At 34.8% G+C, this 24,515-nt stretch overlaps 4 protein-coding genes across 4 annotated transcripts; 2 read left to right on the top strand and 2 right to left on the bottom strand.

Moving 5' to 3' along the window:
* Positions 1-560: 560 nt before the first annotated feature.
* SAPINGB_P002330 (uncharacterized protein) lies at positions 561-1,712 on the top strand (the record flags this gene model as incomplete). Its single annotated transcript, XM_031997049.1, has 1 exon — positions 561-1,712. The coding sequence occupies one exon, from the start codon at positions 561-563 to the stop codon at positions 1,710-1,712; it is 1,152 nt and encodes a 383-aa protein (XP_031852940.1).
* A 7,335-nt stretch (positions 1,713-9,047) lies between these two features.
* SAPINGB_P002329 (uncharacterized protein) lies at positions 9,048-11,438 on the bottom strand (the record flags this gene model as incomplete). The annotated part of the gene is made up of 2 exons (XM_031997048.1): positions 9,048-11,329; positions 11,414-11,438. The coding sequence occupies 2 exons, from the start codon at positions 11,436-11,438 to the stop codon at positions 9,048-9,050; spliced, it is 2,307 nt and encodes a 768-aa protein (XP_031852939.1).
* Positions 11,439-12,681: 1,243 nt separating this feature from the next.
* Positions 12,682-13,278, top strand: SAPINGB_P002328 (uncharacterized protein; the record flags this gene model as incomplete). The annotated part of the gene is made up of 1 exon (XM_031997047.1): positions 12,682-13,278. The coding sequence occupies one exon, from the start codon at positions 12,682-12,684 to the stop codon at positions 13,276-13,278; it is 597 nt and encodes a 198-aa protein (XP_031852938.1).
* A 207-nt stretch (positions 13,279-13,485) lies between these two features.
* SAPINGB_P002327 (uncharacterized protein) lies at positions 13,486-24,302 on the bottom strand (the record flags this gene model as incomplete). The annotated part of the gene is made up of 3 exons (XM_031997046.1): positions 13,486-21,308; positions 21,358-21,832; positions 21,882-24,302. The coding sequence occupies 3 exons, from the start codon at positions 24,300-24,302 to the stop codon at positions 13,486-13,488; spliced, it is 10,719 nt and encodes a 3,572-aa protein (XP_031852937.1).
* Positions 24,303-24,515: the final 213 nt, after the last annotated feature.

Genomic DNA, 24,515 nt, shown 5'->3' with positions numbered 1-24,515 from the left:
GTGAACTCATGAAAAAGGAGCTTTTGTCTAGCTAAAGATAGATATCTTTTTTTTTTACAAAAAAAATTAATAAGACTGCTGATCATTCAGATACTCTTTAATAAATAAATAAATAAATAAATAAATAAATAAATAAATTATTATTTAGATATTTCTTTTTTTCTAATTAACTAGGAATTTTTAAAATAAAACAGAGATGTCACTACTTTAGTATGGGGTGTGGGGAAGGTATTAGAAACCTTCAACTACGTTTTAGTGCAACAATGGGCTTTGTTGTGCAAAATATCGTGATTTCCAATATAACCCAAGTATAAATACAAGATGATATTCCTTAAATTGAGTTATTTTTTTCTTTCTTTTATACAATTCACTTTTTATTACTTTCAATTGCCTTCAATTAACATTTTTTTTTATAAAACTTCTGTCTTCTAAACTTTTTATTTAATCCATCTTCTCCTTCTTCTTCTTCTTCTTCTTCTTCTTCTTCTTCTTCTTCTTCTTCTTCTTCTTCTTCTTCTTCTTCTTCTTCTTCTTCTTCTTCTTTTTTTTCTTGTTTCATAATGACTATTGTTAGATTTGAAAAAATTGTTCTTTCTGGAAACACAGAACATAAAAAACTTGTTGAAGTTGAACCTGCAGAAATTAATCTTGACACTTACCAGGTTCCTCCTAATAAAATTTTGATTAAATCAGAAGCATTTGCTCTCAATCCAGCCGATTGGAAATCTGCCGTTTTTAAACATGGTCCAAAAGGTGCCACGGTTGGCTGTGACGTTTCCGGCACCGTCATTAAAGTAAGCCCAGAAGCTGCAGACCGATTTAAAGTTGGTGACTCAGTTTCTGGGATTTTGCGTGGATCATATTATCCCAAAGACGTTGGCGCGTTTGCAGGGTATACTCTTCTTTATGACTATACCACTATCAATTATAATAAAGGTGGGCTTCAAATTGCAGCAGATCATAATGATGTGATTCCTGCTGGTGTTGTACAATCTTACGAAGGTGCAGCGGCAACCACACTTTCATTATTTACATCTGGTATTGCTCTTAACAATTCTCTTGGGTTGGCTAGTCTTAGTCCAGAATCTTACAAAGAAAAAAAGATTCTTATTTGGGGTGGTGCAACTTCTACAGGCTTTGTAGCTATTCAATTGGCTAAAAAAATCTTTGGTCTTACTGTTATTACTGTTGCCAGATCTAAACATCATGCAAGTCTTAAAGAACGTGGTGCAGACTTTACCTATGACTATAAAACCGAAAATGTTGTTGACATTATCCGCAAGGAACACTCAGATATCATCTACGGACTTGATACTGTTTCCAACAAGGAAACTTTCCAATCTGTGTATGATATACTTGCCAACAATTCTCATATTGACAATTTACTGTTTTTGAAAGCCGACGATATCAAGACTGATGCCAACAAGAATGTTAAGTTTGGCTCCACCTCTGGTTATGATATTATCAATGAAGAGATTGACGCTACTGTGCAGATTACTCCCAGACAATCTGCCGTCCGTCGCGATTTTGAAGATTTTGTTAACAAAAAGATTTCACTCCAGTTTTTGCAGCATGAGTTGTACCATCCTGAGCTGCTTTTAATCAAAGACAGTTTCCTTAACTCCGTGGAAGAAGGTCTTGATTTACTGCGAACCAACAAAGTTTCGGGTCAAAAAGTAGTTATCCGCGCTTCCGATGTGTTGGAGAAATAATTATTCAAGTGTTTTTAAATTTAAATAAATATTTAAATTACTAATTGCAATGTAATCATTTAAAATAGTTTAATAAGCAAAACAAAAAAAGTAAGAACCTTTCAAAATGGGTAAGGGTTAAGTTAATTGAACCTCATTCTGGCTTGTATGTTAGACTTCTAATCACCATGATTGTGTTTTAAACAGTTATGAATTTTTTTTCAACTAACGATTACTCTTTAAATAAACTATCATTCTCCATTTCGAATCCTTTTTTTTTATAAAACTATATTAGTGTATATTAGCAATTGTATATATTATTATCATACTACTGTTCTTTATCCACTATGAGCCAGCAGAATTCAACTTTGGTTGATGGAACTGTCAATGCAACAACCATTTTTTAATATGCAAGAGATACAATACAAAATTAACGCGTTATGGTTTTCTTCTAAACAGGACTAAGCTTTACTAGCTGAAATGTTGGGTTTGAAGGCTTCTTAGAACAGTTAGCTACCACTTGGATAACAGTTTTTTTTTTTCTGCCATAGACTGCACCATGGTATTGCTATCTGCTAGTCTTGAAATCAATTGTATTTGCTTTGAAATGCACCGAGTTGGTCGGAAGTGTACATTAATTAAACATAAACTATCAACATCTTTATAATAATATGCCATAATCTATTTGGTTAAACTTTCTTTCCTTTTGTTTTCTTTACTTCCTAACATTTTGGTTTTTGTCAGAGTCCTATTTCTATTCGATACTTAATTATTTTTAAAAGTTCAATAATGGGTTTCTCTTCTTCTTTTTTTAAAGTCTCAATTATAATATGGCTTTTATTTTTCATGTTAGATTATTATGAGCCAAGATTGGTTAAATCTGTTTGAGCTTATATCTTTCTTGATTGTTACAAGTGCAGACTAACTCCATACTCATTACTGAAACTTATGAAAATACAGTTATAGAAGTGATTTCTCTATTGCCTTTAAGTGAATCGACAACAATCACATTTTTTTTTTTTTTCAAATGTTTTTCGAAACGACTTTTATTAAACTCTATAATCACAGCAGACTTTCATAACAAACCAGTCCTCTAAAGCCTCAGTCACTGTTATGGCTTATTCGTTGTCTCCAAATATATTGACAGTAATTATACAATCCAAAAAACCATACTCGACAACCCTGGCTTTATTTAACTTTTTAACCCTTACTATAGCTTCTGGAAGAAATGAGCTTACTGTTAATGGACTTTGTAACAACGCCATTATTGCCTAGGTACCTCCATTGCTTTCGGGTTAATTGGTTATCATGACAAGACCGAAGACCCAGACTTTTTACGCAATCAGTAAAACACAACCTTTTCTGTTGCTACTCTGGTTTGCTTTTGTATATTTAGATGTTTATTGAGTGTTATATCTGTTGGATTTCATGATGGCTAAGCTCATGAAACGTGGTAGCTTGGGTTTAGATAAATATTTAAACATGTTATGGTCATATGAATGATCACGTGAATTACAATAATCTTGGGATGATCAGATTCTTTCCTGACAGATTAGACCAACTTTGAAGGCCGATTGTGTCGTCAACATAGATTTATTTAGAAGTTTTTTTTTATCCAGGTTAATTTTTGTATTGATGGCTACAAATTGAGTGAATTTTAATATATATTTGTATTCGAAAAAAATGAGATATTGTAATGTTTTAATAGGAGAGGGAGGGCTTTAAATGCCACTAGTACTCTGTCATTTCTAATACACTCAACCCAATTGTATACCTCTTCTCCCCTGTTTTAACTTCTGTTGTAAATTGGTAATATAATTTATTTACCTTTCTATTTCTGTGGTAAATGACCCCCATTTACAAAAACCCCTTTATCTGACATCGGGTAATGTAAATAAGGATATCCATCGATTCCTCTTGCTTCGCTAATAACGTTGATCAATGTTTCGAAGTTATCCGAGACATTAAGTTTTTCCCGATAAATCATCGGAAGCTATCCGGGACAATTTTTGACAAATTGACCAAGGCTATAGCCTTGGAGAATTTCTCATTTTGGGCCAAAATCTAACCTCCCCTTTTTTATTGTTTTTTAGACTCGCAGAGATGCCAGGAACATTTTCCAAAACTTTTCTAAGCTCTAAACCCCTTATTTTAAAAATTCTTTAAAAATTTTATTTCTTGATTCAATTTATAACGGGGGGCTTGGGTGCCTGTTCTAATTACTGTTGTAAATTGTTTGCTAGAAAGAAAGAAAAAAAAAAAAAAATAGCAGGAGCAAGTATAGAGTGCCCATGTTTTTACTATGGCACGGCTATTATCCCATCAGGCGGCTGATATCCAAACGGCTTCACCATTCTACTATGTCAAGTCCCGTGATATACGTCTTAGCATAGACAGGACTTAGTGAACCAATTGCCAATAAATACATTTGTTTTAAAGTCTAGATTTATTTTTAAATTATATAAATATTTAATTTAAAATAAATGTTTGCAATTATTTGCTTTGCAGTTGTTGATATAGCCATTTCACTAGAAATAACTTAAACATCTTGTAAAAAAACCACACTATGCCCAATAAATCAATATAAAAACTATTTTAATACTGATATTTTTGGTGCTTTTAAGCCTTAAATCAACTAATCTAGGTCTCAATTTTTTGAAAGAAAGACAAAAGAAGAAAATGGTGTGATAAAAATGACAAAATTGTCGACAAGAAATATCGTTGTTAGAACTTGACAGCCCAATTTCAAGAGCTGTGCATAATAGGTATTATTTAATCTCTGAAACTCCTAAGTGAGCAACAAATCGTGGGTATTCAAATCTTAACATCAATAGTTATCATGGTTTCTTAGAGAAAGTCCCTCAACAAAGTCATAGGCAGAGTCAGGGTTTAGCCGAACTCTCCTCCTGGCTCTGTAACAAAAGAAAAACTAGTGGCAATAGATAGAGAATTATCAGTCTTTCACAATATCAATAGCAGCTTATTCCTGAATGCAAGCTTCGTTATATCACTAGCCAATCGACACCATGACAAATCTCACATTACTACAAGAGCAAATAAACTCAGAGCAGAGTCTGGGGCTGCACGTCTAAAGTTTCTCGATTCGGAAGTCATGTAACAGATTAGCATTATAGTTTGCACTTAATATATTGATGTTGAAATTAAAATTGAAGTTGAAGTTGTAGAAAGGTCCGTTTTGGTAAGGTATTTTGTGTAAGTAGTGAGTATCTAAGGTATTATAGTGAAGAGATAGTAAAAAAGAAAGAGGTGGAAAATGAAAAGAAGAAGGGTAAAATAGTATTTTATTTTTGAATTTTTTTGGCCTCAGTTTAACATTGTTCTGGAAATTAAATATAACTGGGGATAGAAATAATGTCATAGATGCTTAATTATTATAGCACTGAAATTTTGGTCAAATCAAGGTAAATTTTTTTTTTTCAAATTCTGAAAAACTGAAATCCAAAAAAAAAAAAAAAAAAAAAACAAGTGATAAATATATATATATATATTTATTGTAAAATGCTTGTAAAAGTTTGTAATTATTTCAATTTCATTATAATGTTAAACTATACCTTTCATTTTTTTTTTAAAAAAAAAAAAAAGAATAGTATAACCAATAAGTGTAACCTTCTTGTTTATACAACTCTTGTAGATTTTTGGTATTTAAAGTAAATTAAAAGCCTTGAAATTAATATAAATAAAAAATCAAGATAAAGTCTTTAAATTCTATAAGCTTTTGTAAATTATAACTTAGTTTTAACAAATGAACTTGTTGAGTGAACAATGGTTAAAGAAGAAGAAGAAGAAGAAGAAGAAGACTAATTATTTCGTGATGATAGTGGTAAAGATTTAATTAATTATTAAAAAGTATTACTAAATGCTTAGTTAATCATTGGTAATATTATTATTTTCCGAGGCTTGTTTGATCAATTTAAGAAAAATAAAAAATTTTAAAGTTTAGCTTATGTAATTATTTTTTTTTCTTTTTCTTCATTTAATTATTAAAAGTAAACCCCCCAAAATTACTGATCTTTGAATCAATACGCGCGATTTACAGAAACCGTCCACCCATCATCAACGCATTTGTTTCCAAAGTTGAAAAAAAAAGAAAATAAAATTGTAAAACCAAAAATATTAGCACCCACGGTGGGACTCGAACCCACAATCTTCAGATTAGAAGTCTAACGCCTTAACCATTGGGCTACGCAGGCTTCTTGTTGTGAAAAAGGATATTTACATATATTAAAAATAATTGAACCAAATTGAGTTTTTTTTAAAAAAAAATTGAATTTCATTATTAATTGATTTAAATTTATTAATTTAAAACAAAAAAATAAAAGGTGAAATTCAATCTTATTAAAAAAAAAAAAAAAAAAAAAAAAAAAGAGATAATATAACTGATGATTTTAGTGATATAAAGATCCCTAGTGAAATCAACTTTTAAAATCAAAAATTGAATATTCACTTAAGTCATTATACTTATATTTAAGTATAAATGAGATTTTTTGATTCAATTTCTTTAAGAATTTTTACTAAAAAACAAAAAAAGAATTGAATAGTAACTAAAATTCATTATACTCATATTTAAGTATAAATGAGATTATTTTGATTCAAGCTCTTTAAGAATTTTTTTTTCTAAAGAAACAAAAAAAAAAAAAAAAAAAAAAAAACTTGAATTACCAGGCCTACTAAAAAGAACGAATGATTCACTCGTTATTTAAAAAAAAAAACCTGTATATTGTGTTTGGCAACACATATAGCTAGACAAGGATAAAGATTTTATCACAAGCAGCAAATGGTATATGACATGTAGCCATGATACCATTAAAGAAATGGGAGGGGAGAAAAGAAACACCTATAGCTTTAGATTAAAACCATATTACTTGTAGTATTACTAGTAGTAGTAGTGAATCTTAAAATGTAAGAGAGAAAAAAAAAAAAAAAAAAAAGAAGAAAAAAAAAAAAAAGAAGATGGTGGGTGAAATTGTTTTCCTTTTATATAAATTGACTATAGAGAGAGAAAACAAGTCGGGTATATATGTCTTTTGGTTAAGTTTATTTAAAGTTTTATTTTTTTTTTTTTCCAACTAAAATGATTGGACTAAATATTGCTCCTTGAATACACAGTCTAAACAAGAACCATATTTTTCATATCACACTGAATTTTTAGATTAACAATTCAATTAAAAAATCTTTAGAATTCTAATTCTAGAGATTGATAATTGATTTAAAACAAACAAACAAACAAACAAAAAGTATATACCAGAAGGATTTAATATTGAGAATTCCTTTATTAATTTTTTAGTCTTATTATTTCTCGATTAGAGTAAAATAGCAAGGTGTTGTTGTGTTTTGGATATTATCTTTGGATCTGGTCTCTAAGGCAGTAACTTTTTTTTTGTTTCTTAGTAAATCTTAAAACTCATTTGTATAATTAAAAGTTATGAAAACTAAATGGCTATTGTATGTTTTCTAAAAAAATATTGATAATAGGGTAGGGGTTTTCTTAGTTTAAAAATGAAAAAAAAAAAAATTTTTTTTTATTCAATTCTCAATACACTTAAACGTATCCCAACAAATTTCACTTGATTTTCACACATAATACCCAAGCATTTCAAAAAAAAAAAAAAAAAAGTTCAAAGTAAGCTTATATGAAATATGAAGAATAAAAAGATAATGGTCTCTGGCGGGATCGAACCGCCGATCCTCGCGTATCACAAGGAAGTTGCTTGTTTATTAGCACGATGCCTTAACCAACTGGGCCAAGAGACCACTGAAGATTTTGAAAATGTGACAAATGCTAGGTACGTTAAGCGCTTGAACATGAAATCATTGAAAAAAAATTGAAAAATTGAAAAGAATTTGGCGAAAAAAAAAAAAAAAAAAACCATGGCAACTTTGGCGCATGGTTTAAAAAGTTTGGAATTGAAAAGGATAGTTACAACTGCAAAATGTGGAGAGCTAGAAACAGTTTATCATATTTTGGTTGAGTGTCCTTTGCTTGAAGAAGAAAGAAAAGGATTGAAAACGGATATCTCCAGAGATGGACATGTCGACTCTCTTAAACAGTTTAACTGGTTTACAAGAGACTGTAAGCTTTATCTCTTCTTGGAGGGATTAAGAAATATAATTACATCGTTGATGAAGATAAGTGGAGATAAGTGGAGATAAGTGGAGACAAGTTGGGAAGGTTTGGTTATTTTTAACCCCCTTGTGTTCCTCGTAAGCTGGCATCAGGACTTATTTTCGGGCTGTTGGAGATGCAATGTTGAAGTCAAAATTAAAAGTTTATTATGAAAATGAAAAGATATATAATATAGTATGGACAAGAAGGATAGTTCAGATGCTGATATTATATATATAATTCTATAATCCCTTGAATGAAGACAAACAAACAATTTAAGGTATTTTTTTTTAATTTTTTTTAATTTTTTTTTTCTTTCTTGTAACAGTTTACAAGTACATCAAACAAACAAACAAAACCATTTTTCTTTGTCTATTCTTTCCCTCTCACTCACTCACTCCCCTCCTCTTTTCTTGTTTCTTTCTATTGTAAAATAAAATTATAGCTTGATTTCATTATCTTCTATTATATACATTTCAATTTAAACTACTTGTTTATTATCATTATGCTAATAGCTTAAATTTGAAAGCGGGTAGTAGTAGTAGTAGTAGTAGTAGTAGTAGTAGTAGTAGAATAATAATTAAATAATAATTAAAAAAAATTAAAAACTTTTTTATTTTTATTTTTATTTTTATTTTTATTTTTATTTTTATTTTTTTTTTTTTCATTCCCCAATTTAGTAATCAAAATGATTCATTTGTCTTTCCCCCCCGATTCAATCACAGAAATTATTATAATAATTAATAAAATTAATAAATTTATATATATATATATATATATATATATATAAAGGACTTTTTTTTTTTTATTTTTAAATTTTTTTTTTTTTTGTCCTGTTACCATTAATAAAAATAACTTTTTTTTTTTTTTTTTTTATCGGCTCTCGTTTTAATAGAATGAAATAATCAAAAAAAAATTATTTTATTTTATTTTATTTTATTTTATTTTTTTTTTTTTTTGAGAGGGGCCTCGTGTTATGAGCGACTTTTATCAAACATTTTATTTTTTTTTATATATTTAAAAACTGTTCTTTCTATTCAATAAAATTCCTCTGTAACAATTTTTTTTTATTTATATTTTTATTTTATCCTTATGGTACTGCTACTACTACTCCTTATATAATTTATATAAAATTTCATATCCCTTTATCATTTCATTTCATTTCATTTTTTTTTTCTTTTATAAACGTTCTTTTCTTTCTTTCATTTATATATATATATATAGTTTTTCTTTTACCAACGGCCACTAGAAGCAAGCTTAGATTCACTAGTATAAGTCCAGCCACCAAATTGCTTTTGAACTGATTCAGATAAATAATCACCTTCATTAACAACACTATCTGTTGGAACCTCATTTGTAAACTCTTGGTCAAAGTTACTTGTATCAGTTGCAGACTCAACAGCAGGCTTAAAAGGTGCAGCGTACTTCTTGGCCATAAGTCTGCGCCAATCAATTTGCGCGAAAAAGGGATGAGCCTTAATTTCCGCAGCTCCGTGAACTCCTAGACGAGTGTTGGGGTTACGGTCCAGTAGACCTGTAAGTAACGAACGAGCCTCACGATCCATGTCGTCAGGGAAGCGGAGAGGTTCTTGTAAAATCTTGCGGTACATTTCATTGGTATTCTCATCATAAAAGGGAGGAAGACCTGTAAGCATTTCATAAAATAAAACACCAAGGGTCCACCAATCAACCACTTTTGTATAGCCCTGGCCCAGCAGGAGCTCGGGTGCAAGATATTCTGGGGTTCCACAAAAGGTGTTTGTCTTTTCCTGATCCTTCATGTTAAGTTTACAAAGACCAAAGTCACAGAGTGCAATGTGGCCCGTGTAGTCGAGTAAAATATTTTCAGGTTTCAAGTCACGGTAAATGACATTGTATTCATGTAAACATTCTAGGGCACAAAGAAGTTCGGCAGTATAGAAACGAGAACGATTAAGATCAAACTTTCCTTCATTTTGGAGATGATGGAATAGTTCGCCACCATTAATAAATGCCAAAACAAAGTAAAGTTTTTCAGGTGATTGGAAACTAAACTTTAGGGGGACAATAAAGGGGTTATCAATTTGGGCGAGAACAGTACGCTCGGCTAGAGTGTGGTTAACCTCGGACCGTGAAACAATATGAGCTTTACGGATAGTTTTAAGGGCATAGATTTGTTGAGTGTCACGCTTACGGACTTGCATGACTTTACCAAAGGATCCCTTTCCGACCACCTTGAGCAAATCAAAGTCATCGATAGTGAGGGGTTTATTGCGATTAGGCCTGTATTCAATGCAAACTTTGAGTTTACCAGAACCACCAGAAAGGGGTATTAATCCATCAAATAAAACTGTTGGGTTTCGATTACCGAGGGCCGAGGAGGGGTCAATTTGAACTTTACATGTTCCCAAAAAGATTTCCTCGTACTTGCGTGGGTGGATTCCTTGTGGGGAAGCCAAAGATGATGAACCAGTAACGTTAGAAACAGATGTAGAGTCAGAGCCAGCTCCAGGGGATTGAGAGGAAGTTGAGTTTGATGCTGAGTGAAAGATAGGAATGCGAGTATAGATTTGAAAGGAGATTGTTTCGACTCGGGAAACGTCAAAGTTGGAAGTTGTATCCCAAACAGGAGCTTCTAGAGGCCCGCCAGTGGCTTCTAGGACGACTTGGTTTTTATCAAATTCAATGACAAGGAATACGGGCATACGTCGACGGTTAGGAGACCCAGCAGCAGCAGCAGCAGCAGCAGCAGCAGCAGCAGCAGAATCAGCTGAAGAGCTTTTTGCCATGGATGAGGAGATTAAGGGGGTACGAAGAATAGAAGACTTGGATGGCGACATGCGGGAGAGGTAGTTTTGGATGAGGACATTTGACTGGTAACCTGGGGGGAGGGTTAGGCCTGATGCGCTGGCCACAGATACGACCAAGAGACCTGGTTTTATAGTTGAAGTTGGGTGATTTGAATGTGGAGTGGATTGATGTTGTGATAATTGTTGGGAAGATGCTGGAGAAGAGGAGGATGCAGTAGTATGCATTGAAGAAAGGGTGACTGAGGAAGCATTTGAATCTTTTGAAGAATATGAGAGGCCGTTAGAAGTATTTGTTGAAGAGATAAGGGTTCCAGACTTTTTAGATTTTGATGGAGATGCTGGAGGATTTATTGTAGATGTTGAATTTGAATTTGAAGTTGAAGTTGAAGTTGAAGTTGAAGAGGATGAATGCTGGTTTAAATGAGAATCTGATATTAATGTAGAAGAGGAACCGGCGGCTGTATTTTTGCGGAGTGGAGTGATTGCTGGAAGAGAGATATGAGGTTTATATTGATCTACTGAGTAAAGATTATCAAAATCATTTGAATCAGCTGTTGTTGTTACTGTTGCGATTGTTGCTGCTGCTGCTGCTGCTGCTGCTGTTGTTGTTGTTGTTGCTGCTGCAGCAGGAGGAGGATTTGTAGGTTGTTGTTGTTGTTGTTGTTGTTGTTGATTATTACTACTACGGGAAAATGGAGATTTTGAGAGATGAGTCTCTTTAAGTTCTATTGATAGATGAATTAATAATTGGTTATTTTGATTATTTTGATTTTGATTTTTTTTTTTTCAATTATATAAAGAAGACATACTTTTAGTTAATTTCCAAGTAGACATTTGAGATAGATAAGTGTTAAGATTGGTATGAAGGAATCAAATGATTGGAAGGTTTATTGATGATAATATTGATGATAATATTGATGATAATATTGATGATAATATTGATGATATAAATAATATAAATAATATAAATAATATAAATGGAGTTTTTTTTTTTATTTTTTTTATTTTTATTTTTTTTATTTTTTTATTTTTATAAAAGAAAGAGAGAGAGTTTTTTAAATGGTGATGGTGATGGTGATGGTGGTGGTGAAGAAAGAAAGAAAAGAAAGAAAGAAAAAAAAAAAAAAAGGCGGCGGGCGGGTGGTGGAAATTTAAGCGCAGAAAAAAAAAAAAAAAAAAAAAAAAGGGGGGTTTGTGTGTGTGTGTGTGGAGGAGGTGGAAAAAAGAAGAGGAGGAGGGGGGTTTTTTTTTTGTGTGTGTGTAAATATAAAATAAATAAAAAATAAATTTTAAAGGCGGCAAGTAAAAAGTAAGTTAAAGTTACTATAAAATAACTTTAGTAGTAATAGTAGTAACAAGAAAGAAAAAAAAATTGACAGATTTTGTAACAAAAAAGCATTGCCGCACTTCCCGTTTTTATGGATACTTTCAAAAAAAATATATATATAAAATATATAAAATAATAATTAATAATTTCAATAAAAAAAAGAAGAATAATAATAGAATCAATTTACTTAGAAAAAAAAAAAAAAAAGTTCTATTTAATTTTAAATAAATAGAGGGAAAAAAAATAAAAAAGTTAAGTGCCTCGAGGCGGATTCGAACCGACGATCTCGTCATTACTAGTGACGCGCCTTACCAACTTGGCCATCAAGGCTAGTAACTTCTTGATGTTACAACATTAGGTAACCTACAAATAGTGTTTGATTTTAAAATTAATTTTAGTGTAAAATGTAATTTGTTTTTTTTTTTACAACAAAATGTATTCAAATATTAAATATTAATTTTTATCTTTTTTTTTTTTCATTTCTTTAAAAGCTTCTTTCGTTCTACTTTAATAAATGTTATAAATGTTCTACTTTATTATTATTATTATTATCATTGTTACTTCTTTTAAAACTCTCTACAAAAAAAAAAAAAATATAAAATATTATTATTATCATCACCACCACCACTAAAAAAAAAAAAAAAAAAAAAAAATTCTTTCCTTATCGCCACCAACTTAAATTTCCCTCCCCTTCCCATATATTTATTCTACATTCATTTCAATCAAAAATAACCCACACACACACACACAATGTCAGGATTAGAACAAGCCCAGTTCCAACTTAAATTCACAGCAAAACAGCTCACAAGGCAAGCTATGCGTACAGAAAAGGAAATGAAGGCTGAAGAACGTAAAGTTAAAAAGGCTATTCAACAAGGAAATAGTGATATTGCAAGACTTTATGCCCAAAATGCAATCCGTAAACGATCAGAACGTCTTAATCTACTACAACTGGCTTCTCGTGTTGATTCAGTCGCATCTAGAGTCCAAACTGCTGTAACTATGCGTCAAGTAACTGGTAATATGGCTGGTATTGTACGTGGTATGGATAAAGCTCTTGAAAGTATGAATACTGAACGTATCTCTCTTGTCATGGATAAGTTTGAATCCCAGTTTGAAGACCTTGATGCAACAACTTCATATTATGAAAATGCAACAAATAATGCTTCTGCATTAACTACTCCTCAAGATGAAGTCGATCTTCTCATGCAAAAAGTTGCTGATGAAGCTGGCCTTGAGCTTCAACAAGATTTGGAATCAAATGTCCCCACAAAAACAACAAAACTCGACAATCAAGAACAGGTCGAAGATCGTCTTAATGAAAGACTAAAAGCTCTACGGTCTTGAAATCCATATACTACCCTTTTATGATGTCCTTTTATTTATTTATTTTTTTTTTTTAATAATGAATGAAATGAAATGAAATGAATCGAAATAAAATAAAATAAAATAAAAAGAAACAAAATTAATATATAATATATGCAATTTGAATGAATAGAAAAAAAAATAAAAATAAAAATAAAAATAAAAACAAAAACAAAAAAACAAAAAAAATCATGACCGTCCTAAAACCTTACGGTAAACAACATCAACTTCCTCCACAGTCTTTTCTAAAGGTACCATAATCACCTGGTGAACAAAACTAGGTAACTTGTTACGATGTAACCCAATCCACTCAACTGGAGGCGTTGCTTCACCCATATCCCTTAACTGGGGCTGAGCAATCACTGGAGGAACCCGCGCAATGTAAATGTATTGTGGAGCTGCCTCTTCTTCCGGCTTGTTTATCGTCATACCATCATCCCCAGAACTTGTAGCTCCCATTGAAGATGCTCCCGCAGTTGTTTCTGCAGTTGCTGCTGCTGCAGTTACTGCTGATGTTATTCCTCCCTTCCTACTTCCACTTCCTGCACTTGGTGGAGCACTACCTCCATGAACTGTCGCCGTTCCAGCCGTCGCCAGCCCAGATCCACTTGCCCGATTAACACCTACCGTAGTACCACCACCACTTACACTGCCACTACCAGCACTGCCACTATTCCTACCAACCTTAATTCCTTCATGATCCTCATCCTCAGAAAGTGTCCCTTCTGAAATAGACTCAGAATCAACTGATGAGCTCGTCAACGATGACTCTGCCAAGCTCTCATCACCATATGAAGCTGCCGTAGATGGCCGTGTCAACTCGTTCCCAAAAGAAGGTGATGTAGGAGATTCTTGTCGGCTAGATTCAACAGATAATATCCCAGACTTATTATTATGAGACGTCATTATCTTTAATCGACGTGCATCCTCAGGCCCAAATAGACCTTTGCCAACATGCGAATTCTCATCATCATCCTCATCATCATCCTCCTTCTCATTATTATTGTTATTATTATTATTAACATTGCGCTTCTTGGTCCGTGCATAGTCATCTGGATTAAACTGAACTCGCAAAGTATCCCCTCCAGCTGCAAACCGCATCTCATATGTCTTCTTGCGTGCATTAAATGTCCTCACATGATTCTCCCACATGGACCGAATAAAGTTCACAGACCCTAAATTCCAGCCAACATCCACACGACCACCAAATGATGAGTTAAAAATATACTCAATCACATTGGTGTCCACTGCCTGCCACGTAGCCATAGAAATCTCACACACTGGAATCCCAATAATCGTGGTTCCTTTAGGATCCTTAGATTTTTGAATATACTCCTCAATCGACATTTCAAGAAGCTCCTCTTCAGTCCGAATATTGCGCTTGCTAGTCGAAAGAGCAACAAGTAACCCATGAAGCTTCATATCTAAATGAGACAAAAACTCCTTATTGGTGATGGCCAATGACAACTTGCGGCCATCCGGTGCTGTTTTATCAAACTCCTCATGAATCTCAATCTCTTGACTATACCGCGCCTCAGCCCCTTGAACCTTAAGAGTAAATACTTGAGGATCCATCAATGTATCAGGATAAATATAAATACTCAGTGTGTTAATGTTGACGTCCAAAAATGTACGTAACCGGTCAAATGGATGTGCTGTAGGCTTCTTGCCATGCTTCTTGCTAGCCTCTTCAGAGGTTTGGTTTGCAGAGTCACGTAAAATGGCATCGTAGGAATCATGAGCCTCTCGTCGCATCCTCTCAATAGTGTATATCAAATCAAGCACATTGGACGCAGCAAGTGACGTTGCAAACAAATAGATGCTCTCACAGTTCCCAACAACAGCAAGTCGGTCATTAAGAACAAAATTCTTGTCCCGCTGGTTAAACATAGACAAGTGTAACGCATTGATCGAAGCAACTGCAAATGATTGATAATCAAATGTGGCGCGTGCTTCAAGAGAATCAATACCCATAATGGCCTGCACAAGAGGCACGGGATAAACAGTACCGTTATGACGCTGCCACATAATCGCCGTACCAACTTGAATCTTGCGTAACGCAACAATACCTCCAAATCTCCCCTGAGATGTAATCTTAATTTCGTCAAACCCAAGTGATAAATTTTGCTCCCAATTAGAAAACTTTTGCGACGCTATCCACAACTTGTCCAACGTAAATATAACTTGACCCACAGCTTGACCAAGCTCAACAGTACCACGGATATTGACCAAAGAAAAGTCAATGCACCAAGGTATGGCTGCCGTAGATGTAACTTGTCGGTACTTTCTCATAATAGCACCATCAAGCATAGATGAATTGATTTGTTGCTGAAACGTCTCGGAAAACTGATCAAACGTAGCCAATGATACATTAGAATTGACTTTGCTCAGCATACCCTTGGGTGACCAGATATCTTGAAACAATTCCAAATCCTGACTTTGCTTCAGATTGATTTCTGTAATTACATCAGAAATCTTACTGGCAACAATAACTGACTGCTGCTCAGCAGAATTATGATACATGGCAACAAAAAAGGCAATGTTTGTAACAGTAACTTGGCCACTGCACTCGCGCGAATAAATGTGCTGCAATGATGAGTTAAAGTTTTGCAAGCGAACCGATAACGCATATGTAGTCTTGCGAAGTGTGTCTTCCAAACTGTTAAGACTGATGCAAAATTCGTCATAAGAAACAGTAGCCGCCACACGGGCCTTGGGCTCACAACTCAAAATAATTTCCTGTCGCTCCAGGCGAACATTAACATCCACAATAATGTTACCGAAATGGCTGTCAATGTCAATATTTTGGAAAGAATCAGGCATAGATAATACGCTATCAATGTCATAATCGTCCTTTTGCTCATTCTTGGAAGGTAATGCCGAATATTTCACCACTGTTTGAACAAGTTTCCACATCTCCACCACTGGAGGCACTAGCTTTGGATAAATGGTATTGATAGAAGAACTAATCAAAATCTCTGCATTAAAAGCATCTTGCTTAACTGCATTCTCTCCTTTAAGATATTCAATCTTTGCCTTGACTGCTGGAGTTTGCAAAAACAGAGCAGTATCATTATCCAATGACTTGGCATTGTTTTCATCTCTCATCTCTTGAGTAAAATGGTAATCGCGAGAAATGTGTCTATGGATATTTGGCGAATCCTTGTAGAGAATAATTGTAGCACCATCAAAAGAAACCGAAAATCGGAATGACAAGGGAAGTGTGAATTTGGCCGTCTTACCTTCAGTATTAGACTTCCCAGTAGATGCAGATGTTTGAGGACTGTAGGAGTTAGATTCCGGATATAATGAAGATTCATTGATATTCTCCTTAGGTAATGCATCTTTTTGACAAGACTCAGCAGTGTCTGTAAAGCATTTTGCTAAACAAACAACAAGCCCAACAAACGACGGGAGAATAGTAAGGCGCAGTGATTCTCCAACAAGATTGACGGAGATATGCGGTTGATGATGAGTCAAATCCGCAAAAAATGAAACCTTCACGGATGGAAGATAAGCTGTGTTCATGCTTTGAGACTTATCCGAGTTATTGAAAATGTTCAACTCATCATATGTAGGCGTAATATAAACACCACTCAAAATGGTTTTACCAGCCAAGTTGGAAGTGCTAATTTGCAAAGAATTGTATCCAAATAAAATGCCCTTGGATTCCGGACTAATAGGATACTGTCCAATGTTGAACTGCTCTTCAAAAAGCCACGCAAAGCAAAAGTTAGAAAACGACATGCGCAAAATGGTTTTCTCGCCAAGCTTCTTGAAAGCTCGAAACTGTTCCTTAACTGATTCATCCAAAGAAACAGTAGGAGAGGATTCTGGACAAGCAGGTAATAAAGGAGAAGATTCCTTGACAGAATGAAATTCATTGAACCCTTCTTCAAGAGAATTAACAATGCTAACAAGCTTTTCCAAAAGTCGTTGACAAAGAACAATCTGTATCTTATTACTGGAAATATCAACACGCTGCTTCTTAGTTGCTTGATCACGACCGCTGTAAGACATTGAAAGCTGAAAGTGAACAATCTCAGAGACAGATGAAGCACCCCAAGTGTCATTGCGCAAGTCAAGAATGGCATCATTAACATTAAAATCTCCAAAAAATGGCGTTATGTTAAATTCATGAGATTGCATGTCATAATAGAATGACGATAGTGTAGTATTGATATCAATCAATTTAAGAGCAAGAGAGGAATCAAAAGATGGTATAATCACTTGAACCTCAATAATAGACAAAGTGAGATTGAAAAAGCCTAGCGTTTCTGCCGATTTCGACTCAGCAGGCTCAAGCTTTGACCCAGGTTCTGACCCAGGTTTTGGCACAGGTGATGGTGCCTGAGTAGATTCAAGGCTTGCAACTTCAGTTGACTTGCACTTATTTGCAATTTTATTAATCTTATCCGTCAATGAATTCAACGACTTGATAGTAGATGCAATTTCATTTTCAATAGTATTGGATCTCATCATCACCAAAATTGAAGAAACTGACATCATCCGAGCTTGGATACTCTTGACATTGACAACACCTTCAACAAAGTTTTTATCAAGATAACTTTCCGACAAAACCAAACTGGTGATTGTAGGAACATAAACTGAAACAAGAGGGCGCACATCTTTTGTCTGAGGGTTGCGTGCCAAAAGCTCAAACTGTTTATCAGTAACAGACACCTCAAATGCAATTTGCTTGTCATTAGCAAGCTTTCCAACAAGTGTTGCTCCAGCAATCTCTAAATACAATGAAATAGAGTCTGTTGCATTAATACGAACACTGGAGTCTTTTGCATTACAACGCAAGACCATGGGGAAATCAAAGAGTTGTTTCTCCTTAGATTTAGAAGAAACTGGTGTGAAGTCAACGGATTGCGAATGAGTCTTCACAATATCCAACAATTTAGGTGAGGGTGGTTTATACGTTGCATGATTGGTCTCGATATTATCAAAACAAGTTTTAAACCGCTCTAAGCCAGTATCCAAAAATCGAATGCCAACATTAGAAAGATCTCCGATTGGTGCCTCCATAACAATAGCAAGTTGATCATGGGAAACTGTGGCGTACTTCATAGAAGTGAAAAGGAAGCCTGTGGTGATAAAGGAACCACGATAATCCCTAAGCAAAAAACTGAAAAGATTTTTGTCAGGTACTTTGCTTTCGGAAATTTCACGCAGTTTGACATCAATAGCTTTGATATGCGAAACAAAACTCATGTCCAAATGAACCTCCTCAGGGCTTAAAATTGCGAGTTTACTAATGTTGCTGTTAAAAGAAATCTCTTGCGAGTCGTAGCTCAAAGCAACCTGGATAAAATCAACAAAAAGAGAAATGTTTTGAAAACAACAGGTGATGCTAAGCTTGAGAGGAGGAACATTGCTCTTGCTCATTGTTGAAGTCGAAGACTTACTGGTTCTTGACTTTTCAGGAGCAAGCATTCTGGGAATAGGCTTTTTGATGGGCTGAGCAAGCTTGGATTTTATCTCCAAAATAGCCTTGTCGATTTCCTCAACAGTTTGTAAAATTTTAGAGTCTAAATGCAGTTTAATGCTACTGCAATTCGATGTACACTCTAGTTCAAGAAGACTACTATTAGGAGTTGCAGCATTACCAACATTGTTGTTGCTGTTTGATCTCCCCATCTTTCCATTCATGCCAATCTCCTGAGGCTTCTTCCCCTTCCATCCAAAGGAAAGCTTTAGGTAGTCAATACACAAAAAGTTTTCATCTTCGAGATAGTTCAACCGCAATGAAATACTTTCTAAGTCGATATTGATGGATGCATTCTTCGAAAGCAGAGTGTCTTGAAGAGTTTTCACTTTAAAGACATGGCGGAAAACATAACTGTCCTCCATCCCTGTAAGTTCCCAAGAACGCCATTTGCGAAAGACTTTGGTGGCTTCACGGCGTGCTATTTCAGTGTCAATATTATAAATGTCAGAAAGCATGATTTTGTCATAGCGGTTTCTCCAATTGATAGGCACACTTTTCAAAACATGTCGAAGACGCATCATGATTTTCCAGCTATCATTGGTGCGAACATGAGTAGTAGAACGTGTGATTAGAGCTGGTCTGGTGAGAACAGATGGATCGTCCTCAATATGAAAGGCTTCACCAGCCGTAGACAGCAAACTAATGACATATGCATTGCGCATCTGGGTAGTATGTGATTGTATTTTCTGAGTTGCAGAAGCAAGAAACTGTAATGATTTCATGTTTTGCTCAATAAACGAAGACAGAAACGGAATGCTTTCTGAAAGAATAGAAATATTAATACTTTTAAGATGGAAAAACCCAGTGTTTTGATTATCACTCTCACACCACCACATATCTGGGCTGTCTAATTGTAAAAACATTGGCCGAAAATGTTGCACATGCAAATCAGCGTTATCTTGAAGAGTGATACTGCTACCACGTACGACACTTAACATGACTTTACCACAATTGGCATAGACCGCCAAACTTGTCGGTAAGTCTGGCATCCCTTTAGTGATATAATCAGCAACAACTTGGGGAGCATTCATTTCTGACACTCGAAGAGAAATGTTGATTGCTTCACAAGTGACAGCCAAATGATCAACCTCACCATTGTATTTCGCCATTAAAGAGTTGGCATCAGTTCCAGTAACAGAGCCATACTTTAAGTTGATAGATGTGACGACAATCTTGAAATTCTTAACCTCAGGTTGTGCTGTGCGGATGTAATTAAGCCGATTTAAAACATCAATTTGAATAGAATCTAATGTAGACTCTAGATCTTTAATATCCTTGACAGACAAAAGCTCACTAATAGCAAGAAAAGAATTGGGAACAAAAAACCCAGTTATATCACCAAGCTGAATAATTAAACTGTCATATTCTGTTGAAGGGTCCACGGCATAACTTGGCCTAATGCCTTCGTCACTAGTGTAATAAGAGGTAGGATTAAGGTCAAATTTGGGTAGAGCGCAGTTAAACTCTTTAGAAATTTCCTCAAACTTTTTCCAACTCTCAGGTGGCATAAATGCGTTACCAGTAAGTCCGTTTGAACCAATGTTGAACTTGATAGAGCAAGGTGTGTCTCGGATATTACTTTCGTCATCAAACTCCTCATCAGAAGAAGATTCATCTTCGCTGCTGCTCACTGTTGACGAATATTTACTTTTGGAAGAAACAGAAGAGTTATTTTCGTCATCTTCGTTGCCGAAAGAGCTGGATAAATTTGGATCAATAAAAGGAGCTGTTTCTTTAGTAAGAGGTGGAGGAACAGTAGGTAGAGGTATGCTTGGAATAATGTTGCCCATTGGCTTTTGATGGTATGCTCGATGGTACTCATCTAACAGGAAGGAGCAACGATCAAAAGGTGCATCGTGCATGGAAATATGCTGCTGCTGACGTTCGTGACGCAAATAAAAATCACGTTTCTGAATGAAATCAGTAATAAGAATGGAGGTACGAATCAATGCTAAAATTTCGTAGTTTTCCTCATCGGCCGTATTAGTGCCAGTCGGATCAATTTCAATTTCCTTTTTCTTCAATATCTTATACTGAATCTGTGGAACCGAGAATGTGAGGCGAGCAGAATATCTATTGTTGTTCAAATCATTATAGTTGAGAGATATTGGACTTGTGATTGCCTCAAGAATATAGTCATTAATGTTTAAGCGACATTTTAAGGAAGCAACAGTAAGAGATAGATATGTGACATCATAAAGAATGGGCTCAGGAATCAACAAGCTATTTTCAGTATCCGAGTAAGTGTATCCAATTGAAGACCCAACATTTCCAAGATATTGAACAATTTCTAAGGGCCCGTTGAGAAGAATGTCACCGAGATCAAAATCCCACTTACAAAAGTAAGTCGGCTCGGTAGGAGGTAAGCCAAAGATACGGTTACCATGAATAAAGATGCCATCAATAAAAATAATTGGATCAAAAGAAACACGGTCCCGAGCACTGTCAAGAATTGTAGACAAATTTGATTTGCTGTTGTGAATGCCTTTAACAGGGCTGATGTTTGCTTGAAGATCTATAAATAGTTAGTAAAATACAATATTCAATAGTAAAAAAAAACGTACCCATGTAATAATTAGTAAAGCGAATGTCAACATCAAAAGATGCAAAATTTAAAAGAATATTGGACTCCGCAGAGTAAATATTAGCTGGAAGTACAATACTGCCATTATTGACGTAAACATGACATAGAACATCTAAATCAATGTCCGTCTTAACATGGGTAAACTCAGTTTCAGTCTCAGCTTCCATATTCTTTTGCGAAAATTCCTCAAATGTCTGGAAATGGGTATGCTCGCCAAAATAGTTTTCACGAATTTGCATAATGTACTTAATGACAAAGCCATAAAGCAAAAGGGTAACATCTGAAGCGCTTGTTTCTAAGATGAGTGTATCAGAATAACCTGGCTCAACATTTGCGTGATAGGTGTAGCTACCTTTCAAATCAAAGTCGTAGGCCCGGCCAACGCCATTAAGATTTAAAAACGAGTAGAGCGTGTTCCATGGAGGTGATGAAACATTTAGATCAAACCGAGGTGTCTATATTGTTAGTTTTTTTTTTCTGTTTCTCTTGTATTTTAATACTCACTTTAATTTCAAAAGTAACTGTATTCTTTTTCTGGAAGACTTGGTCAAGTGGTACAGTGACATCAGTTTCAAAAGTGTCACCAGAAAAGATGACATAAATGTTTTCAGAAAAATCAAGGGGATTGTTTATGATGTTTAAGTCATTAATGTTGAGATTGATCTTGTAGCCATTGTGAATATTCCAATGAAACTTGTAAATAAATGGCGTAAATAAGTCGTAAGGAGAAGAGGGCCCCTCAGAAAAGTCAGACATTAAATCTGAAAGAAGGAAAACATGCTCGCGCATGATGTAACAATCCACATCAAAAGAGTTGCAAATAAAAGTCCAAGTTTGGAGTCCGTTCCACTTTAAAGGTGTTGATAAATCTGCGTCAACTTCAAGAGTTTTTGCTGAGTACAATAAAGCATGATTAACGCAGGTGCGGACTTCAAATTTACTGATGGCAACATTTAGTGAGGTTTTCCAGCCATCATCTGTAGCAACCATTGCTGAGGTATATGCAATATTAGCAAAGTCGCTTGCAGTGACTTCAATCCAGCCAAAAGGGCGTAGAATTTTGTTGTTTTCATTGTTGTTGTTGATTTCCTGTTCATGCGCTGCATAAAACTGTGCATTTTTGCTGTATTCACGAGTGGGAAGACGAATAATGGTGTTTTTGTCAAGTTTGATGTTTACTTTAAAGTTAGTGTAAATGCGTGTATCGCCAGGGTGTAATGGTGCTTGGGGTTTAGAGTCAAAACAGTTCAAAGGAACTAAAATACGTTGAAGAGAAATTCGCTGTCTGTCGGCCCATGGTCCATAATGAATTGTCACCTCTTTAAAGTATAGATCAAGTCCCCACTCGGGAGGATAGTTGTCGCCATTTCCGACCGAAATGAAATTTTCGTCTTCTGAAGAGTCACTGATGATACAATCAGCATATTGGGGAACAGTTCCAGGAGCATCATAGTATAGAGTGAGCGAGCCCTCAGATGCATCCAAAATAGTGGTTACTCGAGCATATTCTGGATAAAACCCGCTGACAGAATCTTTTTGAAGCATGTCACGCATTTCCAAGTCAGCGTCAATCTTATACCGATCAAGGCCCTTCCATGGGCGAGTATTAGCGTCAGGTTCTTGGCGAGTCGAATTATTTGGGCTCGATGTTATAGATGAATCAGAAAATAAATTAAATGGTATCTTGATTCTTTTAAAAATATCGCGTATTGTGGAAAAAATATTCATGATGGAAACAGTAATTTTAGAAAACTGAAACTTTTGCGTCATTCGCATAATTTCTTGTTGGTAATGTTGATTTTCTTCAAAACTAATATTTGGCTTCATTTCGACAATAGGCTTAATAAAGTTGCAATGGTAAATCATCTTATACTTGTCAAGCTTACTTTTAGATTTTTCAGCGTCAATAAACCCATTACCAGTAGCAAACTGGAAAACAAGAAGAGAAGGGTTAGATTTATTACCAACAATAACAGCACCTTTTGTCATTTTCAAATCAATTGGGAAAAGCTTTAACATAAGTGTATCACCATGTGTAAATGGTACACGATGCTTTCGGAAAAGATCAGAAGCTTTAGGCTCCTCGCTAAGGTCGGAAGAGTCGCTTGAAGTGTCTCGAAAGTCGCGAGGTTTGTCGGAAGAGGCTCGGCCATTATCGTTAATGCTGCGAAGGTGTGATATAAGAGCCCCGATTTTACCACGACTGGAAAGATCGTCTTCCATGTTCTTATCCTGCTCGCCAAAATTAGGATTTATTTTAGAAGAAGGACATCGGTATTTTTCTTTTGAGTTGAAATTTTGTGCATAGTCGTTTGAGTCGATGCCGGCACTGTTTCCCGTTGTGGCCGAAGAATCTGATGAAGAGGAGTCGGTATGTCTATGAGAGCCTTCGCACCCCTTACCTGAACCTTCTGCTGTATGTTTTCTAAGGTTTTCTTCAATGATGTCAAATGCTGGTGATCTATTATAAACGTACCACTCGACACCCTCTATAGCTAATTTTAAACGGGCTGGTATGCGCTTTTTTGGGTCAAGCATGGTTTCTGATTCAGGTTCACCCTGTTGACTGTCTAAAACAGTTTGAGTTGTATATTTCGAAAGCCTTCGCCGATGGAGCCAGTAACGCCAAGTGAAGGAGCCTTGTAAAATAGTGATAGACTCATTGGATGCAACGTAGGTAAAATTTTTGAAAAAAAGACGTCCTCCTAAAAGAGATATTTGAAAAGATTGTACTTTTACTAAAGCTTTATGATAATGCCAGAAATACCATCGCATAGACAGTGAGAGTAAAGACCCGATCATACGGTTCCAAAAAAAGAGCATAAAGCAAGTGGCGACAATACCAAGAATCCACTCCATAACGAAGAGGACATTGAACTGTCGTATGTTAAGAAGATAGACAGATACATAGTTGTCGACTGCCATGGTGAATTAAAGAAATAATTAAAATAAATATTATTACAATAAAAGAGTTATCATCTGTGCTAATTTTATAAAAGAGAAAAAAAAATAGTAAGATGGACAATCGGAAATGGTGATAAAAGTAAGATGAAACTATAAAAAATTGGTGGAGGGGTTAAATTTTTTTTTTTTAAGGCGCGGTTAGCAGCATACAGTTAAATCCTGTGGCTCTTAGAT

Source organism: Magnusiomyces paraingens, assembly GCF_902498895.1.
Source record: "Magnusiomyces paraingens strain CBS 517.90 genome assembly, contig: contig2, whole genome shotgun sequence".
Classification (NCBI taxonomy): domain Eukaryota; kingdom Fungi; phylum Ascomycota; class Dipodascomycetes; order Dipodascales; family Dipodascaceae; genus Magnusiomyces; species Magnusiomyces paraingens.
Note: the sequence above shows the minus strand (reverse complement) of the source record. Positions and strands in the feature narration are given on the sequence as shown.